This window comes from Ovis aries, chromosome 2 (genome assembly GCF_016772045.2).
Source record: "Ovis aries strain OAR_USU_Benz2616 breed Rambouillet chromosome 2, ARS-UI_Ramb_v3.0, whole genome shotgun sequence".
Lineage (NCBI taxonomy): Eukaryota > Metazoa > Chordata > Mammalia > Artiodactyla > Bovidae > Ovis > Ovis aries.
In genome coordinates, this window is record NC_056055.1 from 10,116,370 (window position 1) to 10,138,859 (window position 22,490).

Here is a 22,490-nt window from a genome sequence, read left to right on the forward strand (position 1 = left end):
GAGTGGCAGGAAAGAGAAGGCCCAGGGGCAGAGGAGCCGGCGACGTTCAGACCAAGGCTCACGATCCAGCTCTGCTCTGTATCTGCTGTGCGTCTTGGGGAAAGTCACTCCTCTTCTGGAGCCCTGGTTTTATCTTCTTCCAAAGGGTAACTGACCCATCCTCAAGGAGATGCTGATGTCGGAAAGGAGACGTGATGACATAATGGTCCCAGCTCGAGGCTATCTGCAGCTCTTTCCCCAGGAAGGGAGGACAGGCCCCTGAGCCCTGACCCCAGCCCAGGCCTCTTACCAGTGGCAAGGCTTATGGGGGAGGTAGCTTTCTTGGGACTAAGCTGTGGTCAGGAGCCAGGCCCAGTGGGCCCCCAAAACCACAGATCCACGCAAGAAGCAGTCCTCTGGAGACTGGAACCTAGGAGCCTGGCTCCCACCCAGCTGGCATGCTTCTCCCCATCTGTCATCAGGGCATCCTCAGCCTGCCCAGCGCTGATATTTCAAGGAAAGGTCAAGACTTCATGGTCCCATTGTGCAGGTGGGAAAGTCAGGGCCTAGGAAGGGTGAGGATCTATTCAAGAACACATGAGTCCATATCAGAGTCAGAACTAGAAGCCAGATCTCCTGGCTCCTCCCCACACTCTCCTCCAAAAGGGTCTGTGTCCTGAGACGAGCAGGACACCAGGAAGTCGAGCTGGAAGCTTTGACTCCCTCTTTAAGAGAACTCCCAACAAAACCTCAGCTCCTACTAGGCAACCAGCCTTCCCCTCCAAATATCCTCCAAGCAGCCCTCCCTCTAGACAAGTCCCTCCTCTGCTCAAGCACCTTCCATAGCTCCCTATTACCCAATATAACACCTAGCATCCAGAGTCCCAATTTACCTCCCCAAGTTGATCTCCCCTTGTGCTCCCACATTTGCCTTACATTCTGGTCCACTGGCCCCACCCCCAGGCCTTCGTTAATTCTGGTCCCTCCTCCTAGAACACCCTTCCTTGCCTCTTTTCTTTGTTTCTGTTTAGTCACTCAGTCGTGTTCAACTCTTTGTGACCCCATGGTATACAGCACACTAGGCCTCCCTGTCCTTCACCATCTCCCAGAGTTTGCTCAAAATCATTTCCATTGAGTTGGTGATGCCATCCAACCATCTCATCCTCTGTCATCCCCTTCCCCTCCTGCCTTCAGTCTTTCCCAACATCAGGGTCTTTTCCAATGTCGGCTGTTTGCATCAGGTGGCTGAAGTATTAGAGCTTCGGCTTCATCACCAATCCTTTCATGCCTCCTTCTTTTAAGTTCATCCAAACATCACCTGCTCTAGGAAGTCTCCCTCCTCCCCAAATCAGACACAGTCTCTCCTCCTCTAGGCTACCAGAGGCTCTTCTTGAGTGCCTACCTGTCTCCTCCAGGAGATGGGGAGATCCCTGGGAGCAGAGTCTAAGTCACACCCACCTCTTGTCATCTTCCCAACCTCAGCACCAAGCATTAAAAGAGAAAAGGTTAAGTGACCCCCAGTGCCCTGAGCCCACACCCAGACGAACGGACAGGGACTGTTCCATGCCCTTTTGGGACCCAATTCCGGATCGGAGGTGGCTGGAGGCTGGGCCCAGCGCCTGGACACAGCCGTTGTCCCCGCCTCCAGTGGCTCTGTTTGTTTTCCTTCTCCCTAGGCAAAGGCTGCAGAGGCCATTCTGAGCCACAGCTGGTTTTTATTGCATCAAGGCTCAAAAAGAGGCCTGAGCATATTTTTAGAGAGAAAGGGGGAAAAAGAATATTTTCTTCCCTGACCCAAGATGAGAGCTTGCTCCAAGTTTCCATCTGCTCTGCCTTCTGGGTGGAGCTGGCGGGGAAGTTTCTCTGCAGGAGGATCCTTCAGGACACAGGTTTATGAGCTCATAGATATGGCAGCTCGAAGGCTGCCTGCCTCCCTCCCCTGACACACATACACAAATGCACACTCACATAAATGCTCACAACCTCAGGCCCGTGATGTGGAGAGGGGAGGCCATGCCTCAGACAGGATGGGAGTGGAGCAAGAGGGACCCAAAACCCCACTGGAAGAAGGTGACCGAATGGCGGCTGAACCAGGGGTTTCCATGCTTGCACCCCAGAGCCCTGGGTCATACAGCATGCCCACTGGGCGGCCTGGATCCACAGGACCCAGGACCAGAATGAAGAATGTGTTTGATGTGTGTTTCAATGGCTGGTTTCCAACTGTCTGAAGACACTATCAGGATGAACAATATACAGACCATTTCAAGTATCACAGAGCTTTTGTTGAAGTGCATTTTCTCAATCAAAGGATGCGAAACACACCAGAGTTCTGCTGGGGTGTGTGTATGTGTGTGTGTGTGTGTGTGTGTGTGTGAGAGAATATGGTCTCTGTGTGTGACGCACGTGGTGGAGTATGTATATGTGTTGTGTTTGTATGTTCGTGTGTAGAATATTTGTGGTATGGTTTGTGTGTGTGTGTGTGATGGCTGATGTGTGTTCTGTGTAGGGTGAGGAGTATGTATTGTGTGTGTTTGATGCTGTGATCAGGCCAGAAGCACATCTGGAAGGGGTCTGTGTTGGGGTCCCCACCTCCTCTGGCACACTTCAGAAGAGTGTGCCTTTTTGAGATTTTTCCAGGGTAATTAGTTAGGGAAAGCACAAAACACAGACGAAGAAATTGAAAGGAAGGGGCCCTGTTACAAACTTACTCCCCACCAGACACTGCCCCTAATGTCAGAACTAAACTTTTTTGCCCCTGGTGACACCCAGTCCTAACATCTCCCATCCAAAGAGATGCAGACAATGAAGCTCAAGTTCAGAGAAGCCTGCGGCCCAGTGTTACCCACAGAGTGAGTAGGAGCTAGAGTCCAGCCTCCTACCTCCTCCGCACAGCAGGCTGACCTTCAGTACCAGAGCCAGCAAGCAGAGCCCATAGCATTCCCAACGAAAGTGAAAGTTCTTTACCAGCTGAGCCACAAGAGAAGCCCAAGAATACTGGAGTGGGTAGCCTATCCCTTCTCCAGCATATCTTCCCAACCCAGGTATTGAACCGGGGTCTCCTGCACTGCAGGCAGATTCTTTACCAACTGAGCTATCAGGGAAGGCCAGGCTTTCCACAAACTTGGCCTCATTTCCCTTTCATACCCACCCATCCAGGGGGCACGATTATAGTATTTTATCAGGTGAGGAAACAGGCTCAAGGGGAGACGGAGGTGAAGGCAGGCCCCTGGCAGCCACGAGGAGAGAGGAAGTCCCTGGAGACAGGCAGGCACAGTCTTGGCTGTGGGAACCAGACAATGAATCAGGGGGGGCTTGCAGGCTTTTAGCTCCATGAAGCCTCTGCCTCTTTCATGTCTGTAGAGACACAGGCCCAGAATTGGTGCCAGGAGTGGGTGGGCAATGAGTGGGGCTTTTCCCTGTCTCCCTCTCCATCATTCCTGGCACCTCAGCCAGGCAAGGCACCCTCCTACCCACAGACCCCTTCTATCCTCAGGCAGCTAGAGCTGCTAGAGGCTCGCCCCCTACTTCTGAGAAACTGAGGCAACCCAGCAGGGGCCAAAGGGCGCTTCATGGGAGATAGGCTTTCCCAGCAGAAAGACTCAGGTTTCAGACTTTCCCAGCCTAGAGACCTTGGGCAAGTCCCCCTCCCTCCCTGAGCCTCAGTTTCCTCCTCTGTGAAATGGGGAATAACAACAGCTGCCTCCAGGGATGGTTGAGGGACCACAGGCGGGTGTGTGAAGCACTTGGCATAGGCCTGGCACAGGGAGGCGCTTGATTGATGTATGTTCTGTACCCATCCCCTGCTGCCCTGGTAGGCACGAGTTACAGCAGGCTTGACCAGTCCAAAGGTCCCTCCCCTCCTGGCCCCAAGAGAAACTGCAGAAGAAAGAGAAACAGCAGTTCTTGGAAAGTCACCATGAAGTCCTCCCTGGAACAGGCGGGACATTCATCAAGTTGCCAGTGGGTGGCCACACCAACCACCGGGCCCAGAGAGGCCCTCCGCGACCTCTCAGCTGCCTCACTCTGAGTTCCGTGATCCTATTCTCCACTCCACGTCTACCCCTGCACAGGCACCGCCATCAGACACTTCCCTGCAGGGCTCATCTCACTCCACCCTCCCCTGCTCAAAGCCTCACCTTCCCCCATTCCCACATTGGCAGAAAGTCCTTTATGCTGGAGCATTCCAGAACATTCTCGGTCTGGCCGGTACCCACTGTGCTCTCTCCCTGAACCTCCTCACCCTGCACATCAGTTGCAGCCAGTCTCACGTGGCCACCTGGTTTCATTACCTGTGGGAAGAGCTTAGTCCAGGCCTGGCACACAGGGGACCAGGTGGATCCACAGTTGGCAGAGACATCAGGCTTATGTCCCATAGGATTTTGAGCTTCGGATGTCACTGGTCTCCTCTGGCAATTTCTGACTCACACCTGAAGACCCACTTTAGTCTTCACCTCCTCCAGGAAGCCTGCCTTGATGCCCACCGCTCTAGGCCAGTGTAGGTGTCTTCTTCCCAGGTGGAGCTGCCTGCTGTCTTATCTGGATAATAGTCCCCACCCACCAGCCTGGCATGTCTTCCCCACAGTCCTCGTGGATTTCAGTAGGCTTACGTCCACCCATAAGGCTTCTCTGGTGGCTCAGTGGTAAAGAACCCACCTGCCAAGCAGGAGATGTAAGTTCAATCCCTGGGTTGGGAAAATCCTCAGGTTGGGAAGATCCCCTGGAGGAGGAAATAGCAATCGACTCCAGTATTCTTGCCTGAGAAATCCTGTGGACAAAGGAGCCTGGCGGGCCATGGGGTCGCAAGAGTCAGACAGGACTGAGAATGCATGCACAGCTTTATGTCCCCACACCGGTCCTCCTTGCTCTCAGTCCCTGCAGCTCCCATATGTCCCCTACCTCAGCCCGAAGGCCTTGCAATGCAGAGTTAATTTGGAAAACAGAGTTTGCTGCCCTTCTGCAAACAGCAGAGAACAATTCCTGCGCTGAGTACAAAACAAGCTGACATTCAGAGGCAGGCAGTGCAATTCTTAGGAATTTGTCAATCATCCCTCCCTGCAGAGAATCTCTCGCCAGCTGGGAGTAGGGAAAACCTGACCTCTGGGAATGTTCTGGAAATTCCTCCCTTCCCCCACCCCCCCAGGCTCAGAGACCCTCCCCGCTTCCTGTTACGTTGAAGAACTTTGGCTGGCTGGTTGTTTGGAGACCCCGGGTGTGGGGGTGGGGACCCACCTGAGACAGAGTAGTCACCGCAAAGGCAGCTGCTGATGGTTACTTCACAGAGCCGTTGCTCTGGCCTGAGCTGCGTCCTCTCCCACGTTCCTATGTTGAAGTCACAAACCCCAGGAACGCAGAGTGTGCCTGCGTTTGCAGGCAGGGCCTTTGAAGGGGTGATTAAGTTAGAATGAGGTCCTGAGGGTGGGTCTGAATTCAGTAATACTGCCTTTTCAGAAGGGGAAATTCAGTCCCAGACTCACACAAAGGGAAGACCACGCGCAAACATGGGGAGCGGGCTGGCGCTCTCTGCAAGCCCTGGAGAAGCAACCCTGCAGACACTTTGACCTTGGACTTCTGGCCTCCAGAACTGTGAGACGATGACACACTGTGGTTGGTCAACCACCCCGCCTTCCCATTCTCGTAGGGCAGCCCAGGGAGGCGATACAGAGGTTTTAATGTCCCTCATTGTGCTCTCATCAGGTTCGTGGGCTTGTCTCTCTTTACAGACTGTGAATTCCCCCAAGGCACTGCGCAGAGCTGGCCTGTTTATCCCTCAAAGCCTTGTACTGCATCCTGAGAGGTACAGAGGTTATTTCCTGGGTGAACACTTCCAAGATAAACAGAACTATGGTTCATAGGCTCCTGAAGTCAGCAAATGCTGGCAAGCAGAGAGACCCAACCGTGCATGTCCCTTCCTCCTTGGTGGCCCCCTTTGGAGCATCTACTTGGCCTCCGGTTCAACCCTCCATAGCCCTGAAAGGAAGGCTCCCCTCCATTTCACAGATGAGTAACTGAGGCCCCGGGAAGGCAAGTGATGGTGCCCAAGGTCATTCATGGAGTCATTAGGCAGGCAAGCCCCCAGGTCCCAGGATGGGTCTGAGACGGGGAGGGCAAGGGGTGGCCGGCTCTGCAGTACAGCAGGCGCTGCAGTGTCCCACCCTCGGAAGGAGACAGATAGGACCTGGGATTGCATCCTGACTCCTTCTCTTGGTTGCTGTGTGTGAGCAAGATATTCACCTCTCTGAGCTGAGCCTCAGGTTCCCCCGTTTGTAGGACAAGGCTGAGAAAGATGAGCCAGCAGGCGTGGTGCTTAGCACGGTGTCCAGTCCACAGAAAGGCCTCAAGAAATGATGCTAGTGCTGCTGCTCATGACGACAGGCTTCTGGAATACGCAGCTGGCCCAGCACCTGGCCTTGCAGGAAGTCTGACAAAGAGCTCACCCTGGAAGCTCTTCCTGCCGGTCAGCGTGGGGGGTGGACAACCTCTGTCCCCCTGCTCCTGACTGCTGTCGTTTACCCTCCGCCCAGCTTCAGTGGCCCATTGTCCTCCCTGCAGGCTCAAACCAGGCCAGGCCTGCCAGGAACCAGTGGCTAAAAATAGCCCCCCACCCCCACCCCGGAGTGCTGGGGTCCAACTGCTCACCTCCTTCCAGGGATCAGGAGCTGCCCCCCTCTTCCCGGCCACTACTCTGGGTGAAGCCCAGCTTGGCCGGCTCCCAGCTCCCTCTCAGGGAGGTCCAAACTCAACACCCGCAAAATATTTTGCGGAAAATTCGAGACTAGCTATAATTCCCTAGGGCAGAGGCTTGGTGCAGACTTGTAGACACGGCCGGTGGTGAGTTTGAGAGGAAGGGCCTGGAAGAACAGGCAAAGCAAAGAGAAAGAGGGAAAGGCAGTCCAGGTGAGAGGAACAGCAGAAGCAAAGGGAGGAGGGATGAGGCTGAACAGAGCAGTGGGAGGCTGTGGGACGTCTGTTGGGAGAGCAGGAGGGGAGTCTCCAAGGGCAGCTCAGACCTAGCTGAGCAGGTCCTTGAATGCCGGGCAAGGCTTTCCTGACCTTCAAGGCCACTCCTTGCCTGCAGCTGGTGCCCGAGATGCCTTCACCCCTCGGGCCTCCTCTGAATCTCCTCCCTAAGGGGTTAGTCACAGCCCTGAGAGGAGAGCCAAGGACTGGTGAGGATGGAGAGAAGTACCTTCAGAACACCCCACCCCACCCTACCCCAGGAAGGGGGCTTCTCACCAGTGACATCATTATTGGACTCTAGAGGCTCTGCCTGGGGGCTGTAAAGACACTGAGCCTGCAGCCATTCAGGTCAGCTTTCAAGAGCCTGCTTTCAAGACCCTGGGATAGATTTTGGGGACCCAGACAGCCATTCAATTCTAGCCCTGCAGGGGCTCACGGTCTAGGATGGAAAGAGACAAGTGAAGAGGCAATTCCAGGTCTGGGTCACCTGAGCACAGAACTGAGAGGGCCCAGAGAAGAGCCCTCCTCCAGATTTGGGGAGTCAGCAACGGGTTCCTGGAGGACACCCCTCTTCAGCTGAGTATCAAAGGTTAAGGAGGAGATGGCCAAGGGTAGAGGCAGCAGGAACTGTGTTCCAGGCAGAGAACAGTGTACGCAGAGGCCCTGGGGTGGAAGTGCACCTGCCTGGTGTACATGTGTGGGCAGAGACAGGGAGGAGATGCGAGCATAATGAGGCTGGAGAGGTCTTTGGAGACCAGGTTCTAAACTTTTCTGAGTGCCCCCATGGACACAAGCATGGTTGTCACCCACAGAAAGGCTGGTGAATTAAATTCTTGGGAAAAAGAATGGAAATGTACCAAATTGAGTACATTAGATCCTATTTTTAAAACTCAGAGTCTGGGAATTTGATCACTGATTATTCAGTAAAGAAGGCCTTACTTATCATTTGTACGTTGGGAGTTTGAATTTTGTTAAATTTTTTCTCAATTGATATGATCGTATGACTTCTCTTCTTTACCCTGTGAATATGGTGGCTTACACGGATCGATTTTTGAGTATTGAACCAGCTTCATATCACTGGAATAAACTTCACTTGGCAATATGTATAATTTTTTAAATATATTGATGAGTTGTATTTGCTAATATTTGGTTAAGGATTTTTGCATCATATACATAAGGAATATTGGTCTGTAACTTTCTTTCTTTCTACTATCTTTTTTGGTTTGGGAATCAAGGTAATACTGGCTTCCTTTAAAAAATTGAGAGGAGCTCCCTTCTCTTCTATTTTCTGGAAGCGATTGCATAGAATTGGCACTAATTTTTCTTTCAGGTGCAAGTGTATTTTAAGCCTCTGTTTAAAACTTGTCTGCTACTATCCCATTGGCCAAAACAAGTCACATGGCTGTTCCTAATGTCACGGGTAGAGAAGGATGATCTGCCTTCTGAATATTTCACCAGAACTAAGCTCTTCTCTCCAGGCTGCAGGCACCCACAGCCCATGGGCCTTCCTAGAATCCATATCTGACTGACTGGGCACTCCCAGGAAGGACTATTGAAGACTGTATCTGTGAAACATCAGTCCCATTCAGTTCAGTCGCTCAGTCATGTCCAACTCCTTATGACCCCATGGACCGCAGCACACCAGGCCTCCCTGTCTATCAGCAACTCCTGGAGTTCACTCAAACTCATGTCCATTGAGTCAGTGATGCCATCCAACCATCTCATCCTCTGTCGTCCCCTTCTCCTCCTGCCCTCAATCTTTCCCAGCATCAAGGTCTTTTCCAATGAGTCAGCTCTTCTCATCAGGTGGCCATAAAGTATTGAAGTTTCAGCTTCAATACCAGTCCTTCCAACGAACACTCAGGACTGATCTCCTTTAGGATGGACTGGTTGGATCTCCTTGCAGTCCAAGGGACTCTCAAGAGTCTTCTCCAAGACCACGGTTCAGAAGCATCAAGTCTTCAGCACTCAACTTTCTTTATATTCCAACTCTCGCATCTATTCATGACCACTGGAAAAACCATAGCCTTGACTAGATGGACCTTTGTTGGCTAAGTAATGTCTCTGCTTTTTAATATGCTGTCTAGGTTGGTCATAACTTTTCTTCCAAGGAGTAAGCGTCTTTTAACTTCATGGCTGCAGTCACCATCTGCAGTGATTTTGGAGCCCCCCAAAATAAAGTCAGCTACTGTTTCCACTGTTTCCCTATCTATTTGCTATGAAGTAATGGGACCAGATGCCATGATATTAGTTTTCTGAATGTTGAGTTGCAAGCCAACTTTTTCACTCTCCTCTTTCACTTTCATCAAGAGGCTCTTTAGTTCTTAACTTTCTACCATAAGGGTAGTGTCATCTGCATATCTGAGGTTATTGATATTTCTCCCAACAATCTTGATTCCAGCTTGCGCTTCCTCCAGCCCAGCATTTTTCGTGATGTACTCTGCATATAAGTTAAATAACCAGGGTGGCAATATACAGCCTTGACATACTCCTTTTCCTGTGTGTAACATAGGTATGCTCAATTTTAAGACTTATATAGCTACACAGTGGGGTTCCCTGGTGGCTCAACAGTAAAGAATCTGCTTCGACACGGGAGACTGCCTACAATGCAGGGGACACAGGTTTAATCCGTGGGTCAGGAAGATCCCCCTGGAGAAGGAAATGGTAACCTACTCCAGCATTCTTGCCTGGAGGATCTCATGGACAGAGAAGCCCAGCAGGCTACAGTCCATGAGATCCCACAGAGTCACACACAATTTAGTGACTAAACCTTCACCACCACCATAGCTACAGTACTCAGGACTGTGTGGCATGGGTGGAAGGATAGAAACGTAAATCAATGAAACAGAACAGAGAATCTAGAAATAGACCCACACCTACTTGATTGATTTTTGACAATTGATTTGCCAATTGATTTTTGACAAAGATGTAAAAGAAATTCAATGATAGGATGGCTATAAAAAAATTACGACAAATCTTGGTAAAGATGTGGAGAGATTGGAATGCTTATGCACTGCTGGTGGGAATGTAAACTGATAGTTTGGCAAGTCCTCAAAAGTTTAAGTTTGACTTTATGACTCAGTAACTCCACATCTAGATATATACCCAAGAGGACAGAAAACATAGTTCCACACAAAAACTCATACATGATGGTTCATAGCAACATTGTTCATAATAGCCAAAACATGGAAATAACCCCAACATCCCTCAGTTGATGAATGGATAAATAAAATGTGGTATAGTTTGTCATATTCGAAATGTGATATATGCATTGGAATACTATCAGGCATTAAAAAGAGATGAAGTACTGATCCATGCTATAAAAAATGAACTTGAAAACATTATGCTAAGTGAAAGAAGTCAGACAGAAAAAACTACATGTAAGATTTCCATTCATGTGAAATGTCTGACAGAGGCAAATCTGTAGAGACTGAAAGCAGATTCACGGTTGTCCAAGGCTGAGTGGGAAGGGACATGGGGAAGAGAGTGACACCTAACAGGTGTGGAGGCTTTTTAGAGGCTGATGACAATGTTCTAAAATTTATTGTGGTGATGGCTGTACAACTCTGTGAATATACTAAAAACCATTAAGTTGTATCATTTAAATAGGTGAATTGTACATGTGATTGCATCCCAATAATCAATCAATGGATGAAGGATATTCTTTCCAATAAGCGGTGCTGGAGCAACTGGATGTCTTTATGCAAAAAATAAACCTCAACTTAAATCTCACATCGTGTACAAGAATTAACTCAAAAGGGATCATAGATATTAAATGTGAAACTATAAAACTTTTAGAAGAAAACATAGGAGAAAATCTTCAGGACCTAGGGCTTGGTGAAAAGTTCCTAGATGTAACACCAAAAGCATGATCCATAAAAGAAAAAAAAATGAGCAAAATCCAAAGCTTTTCTTTGAAAAAGATGCTATTAAGAGGATGAAAAAACAAGCTACAGATGGAGAGAAATTATTTGCAAATCAGATGTTTTGCAAAGTATTCATACATAGAAAACATACATGGCTTTTCCAGTAGTCATGTATGGATGTGAGAGTTGGACTATAAAGAAAGCTGAGTGCCGAAGAATTAATGCTTTTGAACTGTGGTGTTGAGGAACACTCTCGAGAGTCCCTTGGACTGCAAGGAGATCCAACCAGTCCATCTTAAAGGACATCAATCCTGAATGTTCTTTGGAAGGACTGATGTTGAAGCAGAAACTCCAATACTTTGGCCACCTGATGAGAAGAGCTGACTCATTGGGAAAGACCCTGATGCTGGAAAAGATTGAAGGAGGAGAAGGGGATGACAGAGGATGAGATGGTTGGATGGCATCACTGACTCAGTGGACATGATTTTGAGTAAACTCCGGGAGTTGGTAATGGACAGAAAGGCTTGGCGTGCTGCAGTCCATGGGTCGCAAAGAGTCAGACATGACTGAGCGACTGAACTGAACTGAACTGAACATACATAGAGTGTATAGAGGGTTCTCAAAACTAAACGGTGAAAAAGCAAACATTCTGATTAGAAAATGGGCAAAAGACATGAAGAGATATTTCACTAGAGGATATACAGGTGGCAATAAGTACATGAAAAGATGCCCATTATCACTAGCCATTCAGTTCAGTTCAGTTCAGTTCATTCACTCAGTCGTGTCCGACACTTCGCAACCCCATGAATCGCAGCACACCAGGCCTCCCTGTCCATCACCAACTCCCGGAGTTCACTCAGACTCACGTCCATTAAGTCAGTGATGCCATCCGGCCATCTCATCCTCTGTCGTCCCCTTCTCCTCCTGCCCCCAATCCCTCCCAGCATCAGAGTCTTTTCCAATGAGTCAACTCTTCGCATGGGGTGGCCAAAGTATTGGAGTTTCAGCTTCAGCATCATTCCTTCCAAGGAACACCCAGGACTGATCTCCTTTAGGATGGACTGGTTGGATCTCCTTGCAGTCCAAGGGACTCTCAAGAGTCTTCTCCAACACCACAGTTCAAAAGCATCAGTTCTTCGGCACTCAGCTTTCTTCACAGTCCAACTCTCGCATCCATACGTGACCACTGGAAAAACCATAGCCATTAGGGAAAAGCAAATGAAGACCTGGACGAGACAGCACTACATACCCGTTGGAACAGTTAATATAAAACATGGGGCAACGTTACTTGCTGGCTAGGATGCAGAGACCCCTCACAGTCAGCTAGTCAGAGACAGTTTGGCAGCTTCTTAAACATTAAATCTATATTGGGACTTCCCTGGTGGTCCAGAGGCTAAGACTCTGCACTTGCAGTGCAGGGGGCCCGAGTTCAATCCCTGGCCAGGGAATTAGATCCCACATGCTGCAACTAAGAGTTCTCATGCCACAGCTAAAGATCCCATGCACCACGACTAAGACCTGGTGCAACCAAATAAATAAACTATTTTTAAAAAATTACCTCTGTACATACTTATGATCTACCAATGGCACTCCTGGACACTGATCCTAGGGAGATGAAAACTTGTGTCCACACAAAACTCCCTCCACAATTGTTCATAGCAGCTTCGTATGTAATAGCCCCAAACTGGAAACAACCAAAATGTCTTTCAGTACGTAAATGGTGAAACAAACTGCTATTCATGCATACCAAAGAACACTACTCACTCAGCAATAAACAGAATTGAACCATTGACACACACAACAGCTCGTGCGGATCTCAAGGGTTTTATGGTGAGTGGAGAAGACAGTCTCAAAAGGTCACGTACTGTGTGATTCCATTTATACAACATCCTTAAAATGACAAAATTATAGAGATGGAGAGCAGACTAGTGGTTGCCAGGAGTTAGGGATGGTGGCAGTGGGGCAACGAGTGTGACTATAAAGGCAGACCTTTGCGGTGAAACAGTTCTGTATCTTGATTGTGGTCGTGGTTACACAATCTACACGTGGGGTAAAATGACACAGAACTAGACACACACAGAGTACCAATGTCAGGTTCTGGTTTTGACCTTGTACTATAATTAAGTAAGATGTAATTGTTGGGGGAAACTAGGTGAAGGACACATGGGACCTCTCTGTACTATCTTTGCACAATTTCCTGTGGATATATAATTATTTCAAAATTGAAAACAAAAACCTCTCTCATGTCAGTGAGAACTTGCCCCAGGTGGGTTGCTGAGCTTTCTGCCTGAGGGCCGAAGTCAGTCCACGGTCAAGAGCCAAGTCCAGCCCAGCTCCTCCTGGATCAGTCGACTCTAGCTGACCTGTCAAAGGATGAGGGCGCATAAATAATTGTTTTTTTAAAGCTGCTGAGCATTGGAATGATTTGTTTTGTAGCATTAGTTCGATAATAGCTGACTAATACATGCCCACCAGCCACATCTCCTCTGCACTGCCCTAAGAGGATGGATGTCTGTGGCAGAAACACCTAGTTGCTCCCCAACATCTGCTCTACACGTCTGTTACCCCAGAGTAATAGGACCTCTGTTTTTTATCTGGTCATATGGCTGTTTGGATTCAGACTACATTTTCCAGCCTCTCTTATAATGAAGGGTGGCTCTGTAATCAAGTCCTAACCAATGTGATATTAGAGAAAGTGCCATATGAAAGTTTTGGGGAGCCTTTTCTCAAAAATAACTGACATCCACTTTTTGCCCTCTCTTTCCTACCCCTTCACCCTTCCCAGATGCAGATGTGATGGCTGGAGCTCAAGCAGCCATCTTGGACATCAAGCAGAAGTTATAATTTAAGGATGGCAAAAGTAACAAAATAGATAGAACTAGGGTTCCCAATGTTCATGGAGATGCCATGCCAACCCCAGGCTGCATACATATCAATTTCCTTTTCATAAGAGAGGTTACAAAGTTCTATCTTATATTTCCTGTCATGCACAACTGAACTCAATCTTCACTTATTCAGTAGCTTCTTACCTTTTTTCATGAGCTCATCCTGTGCACCTACTAACCATGCTAAGGACTACTATATGCTTCCCACCCTTTGAGTAAGTATTTATTAAGCACTTACTATGTGTCAGTCAATGTAATGGTGCTGGGAAAATAGTAAGGAGCCACACAGACATGGTCTCTCCCCTCAAGGGCTTTGTAGTTGAGAGGGAAAGACAGCAATGAAATGAATGCATGTGTATAAGTAATTACCGTCTATGACAAGTGCCTTAAAAGAAAGGCACAACCACTTTGTGAGCAGACAAAGGCCCTCTGCTTTGGGGCCCTCTTCTACTCACGGCTATCAGGGAAGGCTTCCCTGAGGAAGTGACATCTAATCTGAGTTCTAGGGGAAGTGGGGTTAGGAATATAGCTTAGTGCTTGTTGCTTAGGTTATCACATCATTCAATCAACTGTGACCTGACTGATATTAGTAGATATTCTATCTGGAAATATCTACCGTTATTTCATGGAAAACTTTGGTCCCTGATAGGCACTGAATTATCTTAATAAAATGATTAAAACTGTTACTTGTATATAATCTAGTGACAAAAGTGGTTGCAATGTTTTCTGGAATAAATTTTATGATTTAAGCTGAAAAAGGAAAAAAAGAAAAGCTCTGCCCTCAAGCCGAGGAGAATCTGAGTCAAGAGCCCCCAGTCGAAGCCACTAAACTTCTCAGACTGGCACCAGGTGAGGCTGCCTGGGAGTTAGGGTTGGGGTCCCAGATCCTACTCAGCCACCACATCCTCATCTACTTTCTCTAAGCCCTAACTTTCTCACCTGTGAAATGAAAACAATACTCAGACCTTCTCTAGGCCTGTTGCAAGGCCTGGTGAGGGTGAGGCATGGAACACCCTGGGGGTGAGGCCTGAGCTGTCATTTCTTATCTCCAACCTGACCCTGCCCTCCCCCAGCCCCAGCTATGCCTTCACTCCCATTGTGCTGAGCAGACTCCTTCATCTTCAACTTGTCTCCTCCAACCCAAGGGAGGGCCCCCTGTGGGGGTAGGGGACCCAGGATACCCCCTTCCCTCCTTCCTGGCTGACCAGGGAGAAGACAGCAAAAGCCAGATGTTTCACAGATGTTGCAGACTGTAAGCAAAACTACAGCCCAGGAGCGCGTTCCCTGAGGCCCCAGGGTCTATCGCTTGAGGGACTGGGGGCACTGAGGGAGAGGCAGGGGTGAGGGGCAGGCTTCGCAGGAAGAGAGGCGAGTCAGAGAGTTTCCAGGGTAGGATGTGAGTGGGAGGGATACAGGGAGGTGGGGGCAGGGAGCTCAGGGAGTTTGGAGAGGGCCAGAGGGCGGGAAGGAGGGAAGGTGGCTAACTGGGTGAGCCTGTGGGGGCCTGGCTGAGCAGGAGGCCTCTGGGGGCTATTGCTGACCTACCTCCTTTGCCCCACCTCCACCCCAGGATCCCACTTCACTGGGGAGGAACTTGAGCACCAAGAGGCTCCCAGGTGCTCCTGGGCCACCTCTGGAGGTACTGAGCTCCCCATCGCAGGAGGGATGCAAGTAGAAACCCAAGAAGGGACCCAGGCACCAGCCAGCAGTGGGACCCGGATGGTCTCTTCCAGGTTGAAGAGTCTAGGAGGCCATACCTGCCCCCAGCCAGGCCAAGAGGCCAGTAGCACGAGGGACTTGACTGGTCCACAACGGAGCTGGGTGACGTTGCCACAGGCAGGCCAGGGCTGAATCCCCTCCCACCGGTATCCACCGCGAGGCACTACTGTGCTGCCCTCTCCCCTCTTCACCCTCCACACCCAGTTTGCCAGCTGACCCCAGCTGCCCGCAGCCAGGCCAAGACTGGGCAGCAGTACAGGGACAGACTGTTTGTGACCTACTCCCTGGAACAGGCTGGCTTCATTCTCCAGCAAAACCATTCCTGGAAGGACAGGGATCTGCGGGCTTCAGGCTCCCTGTCCACTCTAACGAAGGTAGAGTGAGCTTGGCTACTTCCCTGTGACCCTGAAAGTGACATGGTTGACGGCAGCTTGTGCTGGAGGAGCAGGTCCCTCTGCCAGGCCCTGGGCTCAACTTGCTGCAAACGGCCTCGCTGAGACACTGCCACTCCGAGGTAGGTGCCAATCTGCACAATTTACAGATGAGAAAACTGAGGCAGAGAGGCTACAGGATTTTTTTTGTGTTTTTTTTTCTCCAAAGATTTGCAGCTTGTAGTAAGTGGCAGAACCAGGGGCTAAGTGAATCCTAAAGCCTGACTCCAGGGCCTGGGCCTTGCACCTCTACACATTTGCTGCTTCCCTCCCTCTGCCTCAGTCTTCCCATCTGTGAGATGGGGAGGGAGCTGGACAGGACGTGGTGACCTCGCAGCTCTCAGATCCCACATCGACTGGCCTGGGATTGCTAGATGGAGACCACATGCGAAAGAAGAAATAGGGAACAGTCCAGGGTAAGAGGACTCCGGCCTAAGGCGGTGAGGGCTGTGCCCAAGTCCCTCGGGAGTCCAAGTGGGGGTAGGGCAGGCAGACCCAGGCGCTTTTCCAGGCTGCTCTCCAGCTGTTCTGTGTAGCCAAAGCAGCTTGGAGGCCAAGGGCGCCGGGTGTGAGTAATGGAAACCAGGCAGTGGGGCCTTCCGAAATGGGAATTCCATCTGCCTGACTTGGTTCTCCTGGCCTGAGGTTTCCATGGCAACTTGGGAATGGGAAAGATGGAGGGCCCAGCCCAAGGCTGACTCCCTGGAACCTAGGGAAAGGGGAAGGTGAGTCTCCTCCCAGACCCAGGGTCCCCTCCTCGCCCCAGCAAGGCCAGGTGAGCCCAGACCCTGAAGCCCTGGGTGCCAATGTCAGCTCTGTGACTACCATTCTGGCGGATCAGGAGTGGGGTTGCAGTCCTCTCTGGGCCTTAGCTTACCCAGCTGTCAGGTCCCAAAATCTCCAGGCCTGGACTACACCTTAGAGTGTCATCCCTCACTCTGATCCAGGCGTGCATCTCTGTCCTCCATCCCTCTGGGTCATCGAGGCACTGGCAGCTCCACCCTGAGAAAGCCCTTCACCATTTACAAAGCCAGACAGGGTTCCCTGGCCAGGCCCCCCAGCACCAGGGAGAAGACCCAGCCCCACTCCCGGAGGAGCTCACGTACCAGTGCTGGGGGAACAGGCTGTGGTACTCATTAAACACCTGCTGTCTACCTAGCCCAACATTAGGACCCCAGAGACCACGGTTTCTGATGTTCTCCATGCGCAGGGGGATCCTGGGGTGTCCTTGCCCTGGGAGACCAGCAAGGGAAGGCAGGGAGGAGGCTGCACAGCCCCCTATCCTTTTCATCTCTAAGTCCCCAGTGGGCAGCCCTGAACCCGAAACCCCACACAGCAAACAAGCTCCAAAGAGATGGGGTCCTCCTGCAGTAACTCTGTCTGCCTTCATCTAAGTCAGCCCAGGGAGCCTGTCCCCACCTCAGGCCACACCCTGGTCCCTGTCTCAGACCCTCGCAGGTGGTACCTGTGGGCATCAGGGGCAGCTTTTGCATCAGCTTGGCCAGGCTCTCTTCCACCTCTCTAAGCGAGCGGTCTGGGGCCTCCTCTCAACCTGGCCTTTCCTAAATGTGTATCTCCTGTTAGGTACAGAGGGGAAGTCTTCCCCAGGGCCACAGAAGGACCCACCCTGTCACCTCCTGAGTTCTTTCTCCATTGTAAAGGCCTCTGTGAGCCCACCCGCCTGCAGCTGCCACCCTGCCTGAGATCCTGACCTCACCCACCTCCACCAACCATCCCTGTGCCTCCTGTAAGTTCCCCTAGAATCTCAGAGGGTGGCAGGGCAGAAAAAATTGGAGGAACTTGCTGAAGGCCACATAGCCAGTTAGCAGCCCAGCTAGGACTCCATCCAGTAGCCGGTAGAGGCCGGCAACCCAGAGAGCAGGCTGTGCAGTCAGGCGGGCTTAGGCTGAGCCCCTTGCTGGCTGCCATTGGCCAGCAGTGTGACCTTGGGCAAGTCACCTTACTTGCCTGGGTTTCACGTGCCTCATCTGTAAAATGGGGATAACGGCCACCTTCCAGGCTTATGGGGAAGATGTGATGGTAATTGGGACAAGCTTGGCAGAGCTCACGCACAGAGGTAGCGACTGATTGTCTGCGAGCAGCACCGGCACCAGATGGGAGGCAGGTGATGGGAAGAGAGAAGCGTGATTGGCAGCCCTCCTCCCAACCCTCCCAGCCCCGGTGACCCTGGGAAGCCTCGGAACCAGGAACGCACAGAAAGGGTCAAGAACAAAAATAACACAGGCCTTTTATTTGCTCCAGAACTCGGCCGTTGTGTGGTCTGAGGGTGCCATGCTTTCCCGGAGCCCCCCGGGGGACCCCCCTCACTCAGGGGGGGCTGGATTTCGGTGTGAGGTCAGACTACAGCCCCCGCCCCTCTGGGCCTTATCGGTCCAGCAGGCCCAGCTGCCCGCCACAGGGGCTCAGGACCAGTGAATCCCCTGAAACTGGAATATGGTGCCCACCTTCTCAGCAAGGCGGCTTTTTCACAAGGCGTTGGTTAAAATATTGCACTTGTAAAGTAGGAAAACTGACGAGGCAAAGGTTTCCTATTACAGGACGACGTGCCAAGCATCCAACTACTGTTTAAATAAATAAAACTCAAGGCAGGGGTCTGAGCTGTGAGCCCCAGCAGCTCCCCGAAGAGCCCCGGAGCCCAGGCCTCGGCCCCTGCCCCACCAGCCAGTTCTTTAAGGAACTTGGTCGTTGCGAAGTCTCTGCAGCAGGGAGCAGCAGCTCCGGATCTGTCTTAGCCCGGGCCCCTGACCTGCCCAGGCCCTTGGGCCCCCTCGTACCAGGGCAGCGGGGACCCAGTGGGGCCAGTCCCTCTGCTCCTCCAGTGGCCTGGGCCTCTCTTGGTCCAGGCCTCTCATCCAAATGTCCGTCTGTCTATCCGGACGCAGCCTCCGGGGGCTTGCTTGCCCCCTCTGTCACAGGGGGGAGGGAGGCAGGTGGGAAGGGGCCCAGCCCGCCTGGTGTGAACACTGAGCTCTACCCGCGTGGCCCCTAAAGCGGGGGACTCATCTTCTTCTGGTTAATGAGGTCCAGGTAGAGGTCCGAGCGGAGGAAGCGTGGGTATGAGTCCTTTTCCATGAGCCCAAAGATGCGCTTCTGCGCCAGGTCGAAGCAGCCCCGAGTGACGCTCTGCAGGTTGTCCTTGGTGTGCTCCCGTGTGTACGAGTCCAGGTTTACCTGTGGGGCGGAGGGCGGTGAGGTCAGGGCCGCCCGCAAGAAGCTGCTCCTGAGGGCCGGGGGCCGGGGCGGGACCTGCCCAGTCTCTCACCTCCAAGCCCTTCTACTCCACATCCTAAGGTTCAGAGGGGAACCCTATAGGTTAGCAGAGTCAAGTCCTGGTTCAGTCACTGACTGGAGGGGTGGTAGAGTTTTTAGGGCCTGAAAATATCACCTCTAGGGTCAGGCTACCTGGGTTCAAATCCCAGCAATGCCACATGTTAGGTGTGTGACCTTAAGCAAATCGCTTAAGTGGTCTGAGCCCTGGCTGTCTTAATTATAGGCTGGAATAACAGTACTGTCCTCAAAGAGCTGTGAACATTAGCATCACCAACTATTTATTTAAAAAAGATAACGCCTGGCACACTGGAAACACTCAGTAGACATTAGGCTCTCTGAGACTTTGTCTCCTCATTTTAAAAATGAAAATAATATTAAAACCTATATTACAGGTTGTCGTGAGGGTTAAATATGAGCGCTCATCTGTGAAGGGCTTTGCATGGGCCTGGCACCTAGCAGCCCGACAGTGGCCATTTGTGTTATCAGTCAGGATTCTGTTCTTCCCGGGAACCCCAGCCTGCTTCCTCTTCACCCTGGGCACTTGGCCTCTAAGAGTCACTCTGGCCTCTCCCCTGGCTGAGCCCCTCCTTGAGGCTTCCAGCCAGCCCCCTCACCGAGAGGCCACTGGGCATGGGGACGGGGGCCTGAGGGCCCAGCCCAAAGCCCTACCTCCTTGCACGCCTGAATGGCGATGTACTCAGCAAAGATCTTCTTGGCCTTGGCCGCCATCTTGGACTGTGACTTGACCTTCTTGAAGTCCTCGCATGCCAGCCAGAATTCCAGGTTCTCCTCACTAAACTCAGTGCGGAGGAAGGCCTGGAACACCGCTAGACCATCTGTGAGGAGAAGCCCAGACCCTGAGGTGAGAGGCCAAACCAGCCCCTCCTGCCCTCAGGCACCCCCAGTGGACCCTCTTGGCTCATTCTGGGTGCAGATGCTGGGGGCTTAGGAAGGTCACCCGCTCCTGAGAGCCAGGAACCCAGGATATGGTCCCCACCCTTGTATTGCCTCTTCATGGGCCTTGGCCAGGTCTCTCCCCATCGGTGCCTCAGTTTCCTCATCTGTCAAATGGGAACCACCTCCTGGATCCTAGTGAGGATCAGAAGGGGTTCCCATCCACGAGATGACAGGCATATTTGGCCCCGCGTATGCCCTCAGCACATGGAAGTGTTTATTGTTATTCTGGGAATATGGGTCTGACAACACAGGTCCCAAAGGCCTGCGGCAGGCAGTGCCAGCTCTCATGAACAGGGAGGGGCTGGCAGCAGCAGGCTCCAAGGCCAGACTAAGGGCCTCAGCCTTTCCCAACAGCGGGGACCCCTGACTGGGCCCGGGAAACAGGGAAAGGCAGCCTCTCCGGGGCCAGATGCACCCTCTGAGCCTGGGAGAGGAGGAGAGGAGGACGCGAGACAGGACACAGAGAGGGGACAGGCCGGGTGGCCCCCACTTACACTTGTGGACCAGCAGCTTCTCCAAGGACTCGCCCCACTTGAGCGCTTCCTCTGAAGTGGGCCTGAGGGGAAGGCAAGGGGCACAGTGAGGGACCAGGAGGCTCAGGGAAGTGAGCTGACCCCTGTCAGCTGTCCTTGGCCCCAGAAAGTAGCTGAGCCCCATGAGGAGCACAGGAGGGGGCCCACCCCCTTTCTTGGGGCCGGCAGCATCACTTCTACCCCCACCTCGGTCCCTCCCCGGCCGTCCTTCCTGGGACAGTGGCTCCCCATCCATGCTGCTCATGCCGGGTATGAGGCTCCTTCCACAGGAGCCTCCATCAGCCCCGAGCTGGATCAGCCAACTGCATTCTCCCTTCCACGCCCACCAGCCACCCTGCTCCCACGGGACCCGTGAGTGTCTGAGGGGACCCAGGGGTGCCGGAGAGGACCTACTTGAATGACTTCATCACTTTGTCTGTCTTGCCCGTTGGCTGGGCCCCAGGGGACTCGTTCCGCCGCCTAAAGATGCCCAGCTTGTTCTTCATGTCCTTGGCTCTGGGGACAGAAGCAGAGAAGGGGTCGGTGAGCCCGGTCCACTCGCTTGCTGCCAGTTCAGGGTGGGGAGGGCCAGGGCTGGGGCGAGGGGCACCTACTCCTTCATGGTGTGCCGCCTCTGGAGGTTCCCATTCCGAGTGAGGTACATGCCTCGGAGCATCGCTGTAGGGCCCCCCACCTTGCTGCCTGGGACAGTCTGCTGCAAGCACCCCAGGCTCCTGTTCCCAACCTGGTACCAGGCGGCAACGGTGCGGGCTGCAGCTGAGCACTCACTGGAATCCCAGCCCCCGGACGACTGGACTCCCAGGCACAGGCCAGGCTAGGACTCAGACAGGAGGAGCCAGGAAATGGGAGGGACCAGGACGGGAGCAGGGAAAAAAAAAAAAATCCCTCCTGGCCAACCCTAAGAGGGAGCCCGTGAAAGGGGCATGTGTCTGCAAGGGGCGGCCTCTGGGGCCCGCCCAGGCAGGAAGCCAAACCCGTTATTTGTGACTGGCCTCCCCGTTACCATGGCAGCGCCCTGGGAAGGAGGAGAAAACAAGTCAGCAAATTGCTGGGAGGGAAGGCGGAGGGAAGGGAGGCTCTGCCCACCAGGGTGGCAGGACAGGCTATTTTTAGCCAAGAGCCATTTTTAGCCCTGCCACTCCCCCAGGGAAGATTTCAGCCTGTGGGCAAGCTGCTGGCAAGAAAGGGGTTAAGTGTTTCCTGCTCATGATTGCCTCCCCGGTCCCTAGACCCCTACCTGGGCACCTCCCAGAGAATAGTTTCTGCCAGCAGACTGCTCAGTCTCCCTCATCGGCTTTGGATATATCCACCCATGAATATGCAGAATGTCCCGTGAAGTTTCAAGTTTTAAGCTCAAATCACTTCAAAAGTACAAAGCCCATAAATTCTCAAAAATGTCATTTGAAACAAATTAACTTTTTTATGCCTACTTAGTCTTATGACTTTTGAATAACACATTTTTTTGTTTTAGTTTTTGATCTCTGTCCTTCTGATTAAAGACGACAAATGCTGACTGAACCGAAAAATTAAATGCGTAAAATTTAAAATGCGTTATCAAAATCGTAAAGCTAAGTAAGTGTAAAAGAAATTTAAATAATGGACTTTCAAATGTGTTTTATACGTTGGGCAGCATACTTCTGAAGTTATCCGAGCTTCAGAGGTTACTAAGACCAACAGTCTGCCCTGTTTAATGAAGGCGAGCGGTGCAGGAGGAAGTTAGGAGCAGAAATGCTGCAGCAAGACCGGCTCAGGTTCAGCTCCCAGCCCCAGCTGTTACCAGCTGTGTGCCCTTTATCAAGTTACCTAACCTCTCTGAATGTCAAGCTTTCTCATCTGTTGAACACAGATGATGACAGTACCTACCATCTGCTG

General features: G+C 51.8%; 1 protein-coding gene across 19 annotated transcripts in view; it reads right to left on the bottom strand.

The window, feature by feature from the left end:
* Positions 1–18,060: 18,060 nt before the first annotated feature.
* Positions 18,061–22,490, bottom strand: part of RGS3 (regulator of G protein signaling 3) — a 136,387-nt gene continuing 131,957 nt past the window's right edge. For all 19 annotated transcript variants that reach the window (XM_042242856.1, XM_060408876.1, XM_027964091.2 and 16 more), the window contains 4 exons: positions 21,012–21,113; positions 20,580–20,641; positions 19,798–19,964; positions 18,061–19,029 (listed from right to left, as the gene is read on the bottom strand). In XM_042242856.1, the coding sequence (XP_042098790.1) occupies positions 18,844–19,029; positions 19,798–19,964; positions 20,580–20,641; positions 21,012–21,113 (517 nt within the window). In that variant the 3' untranslated portion in view covers positions 18,061–18,843. The remainder of the gene's footprint in view (positions 19,030–19,797; positions 19,965–20,579; positions 20,642–21,011; positions 21,114–22,490) is intronic.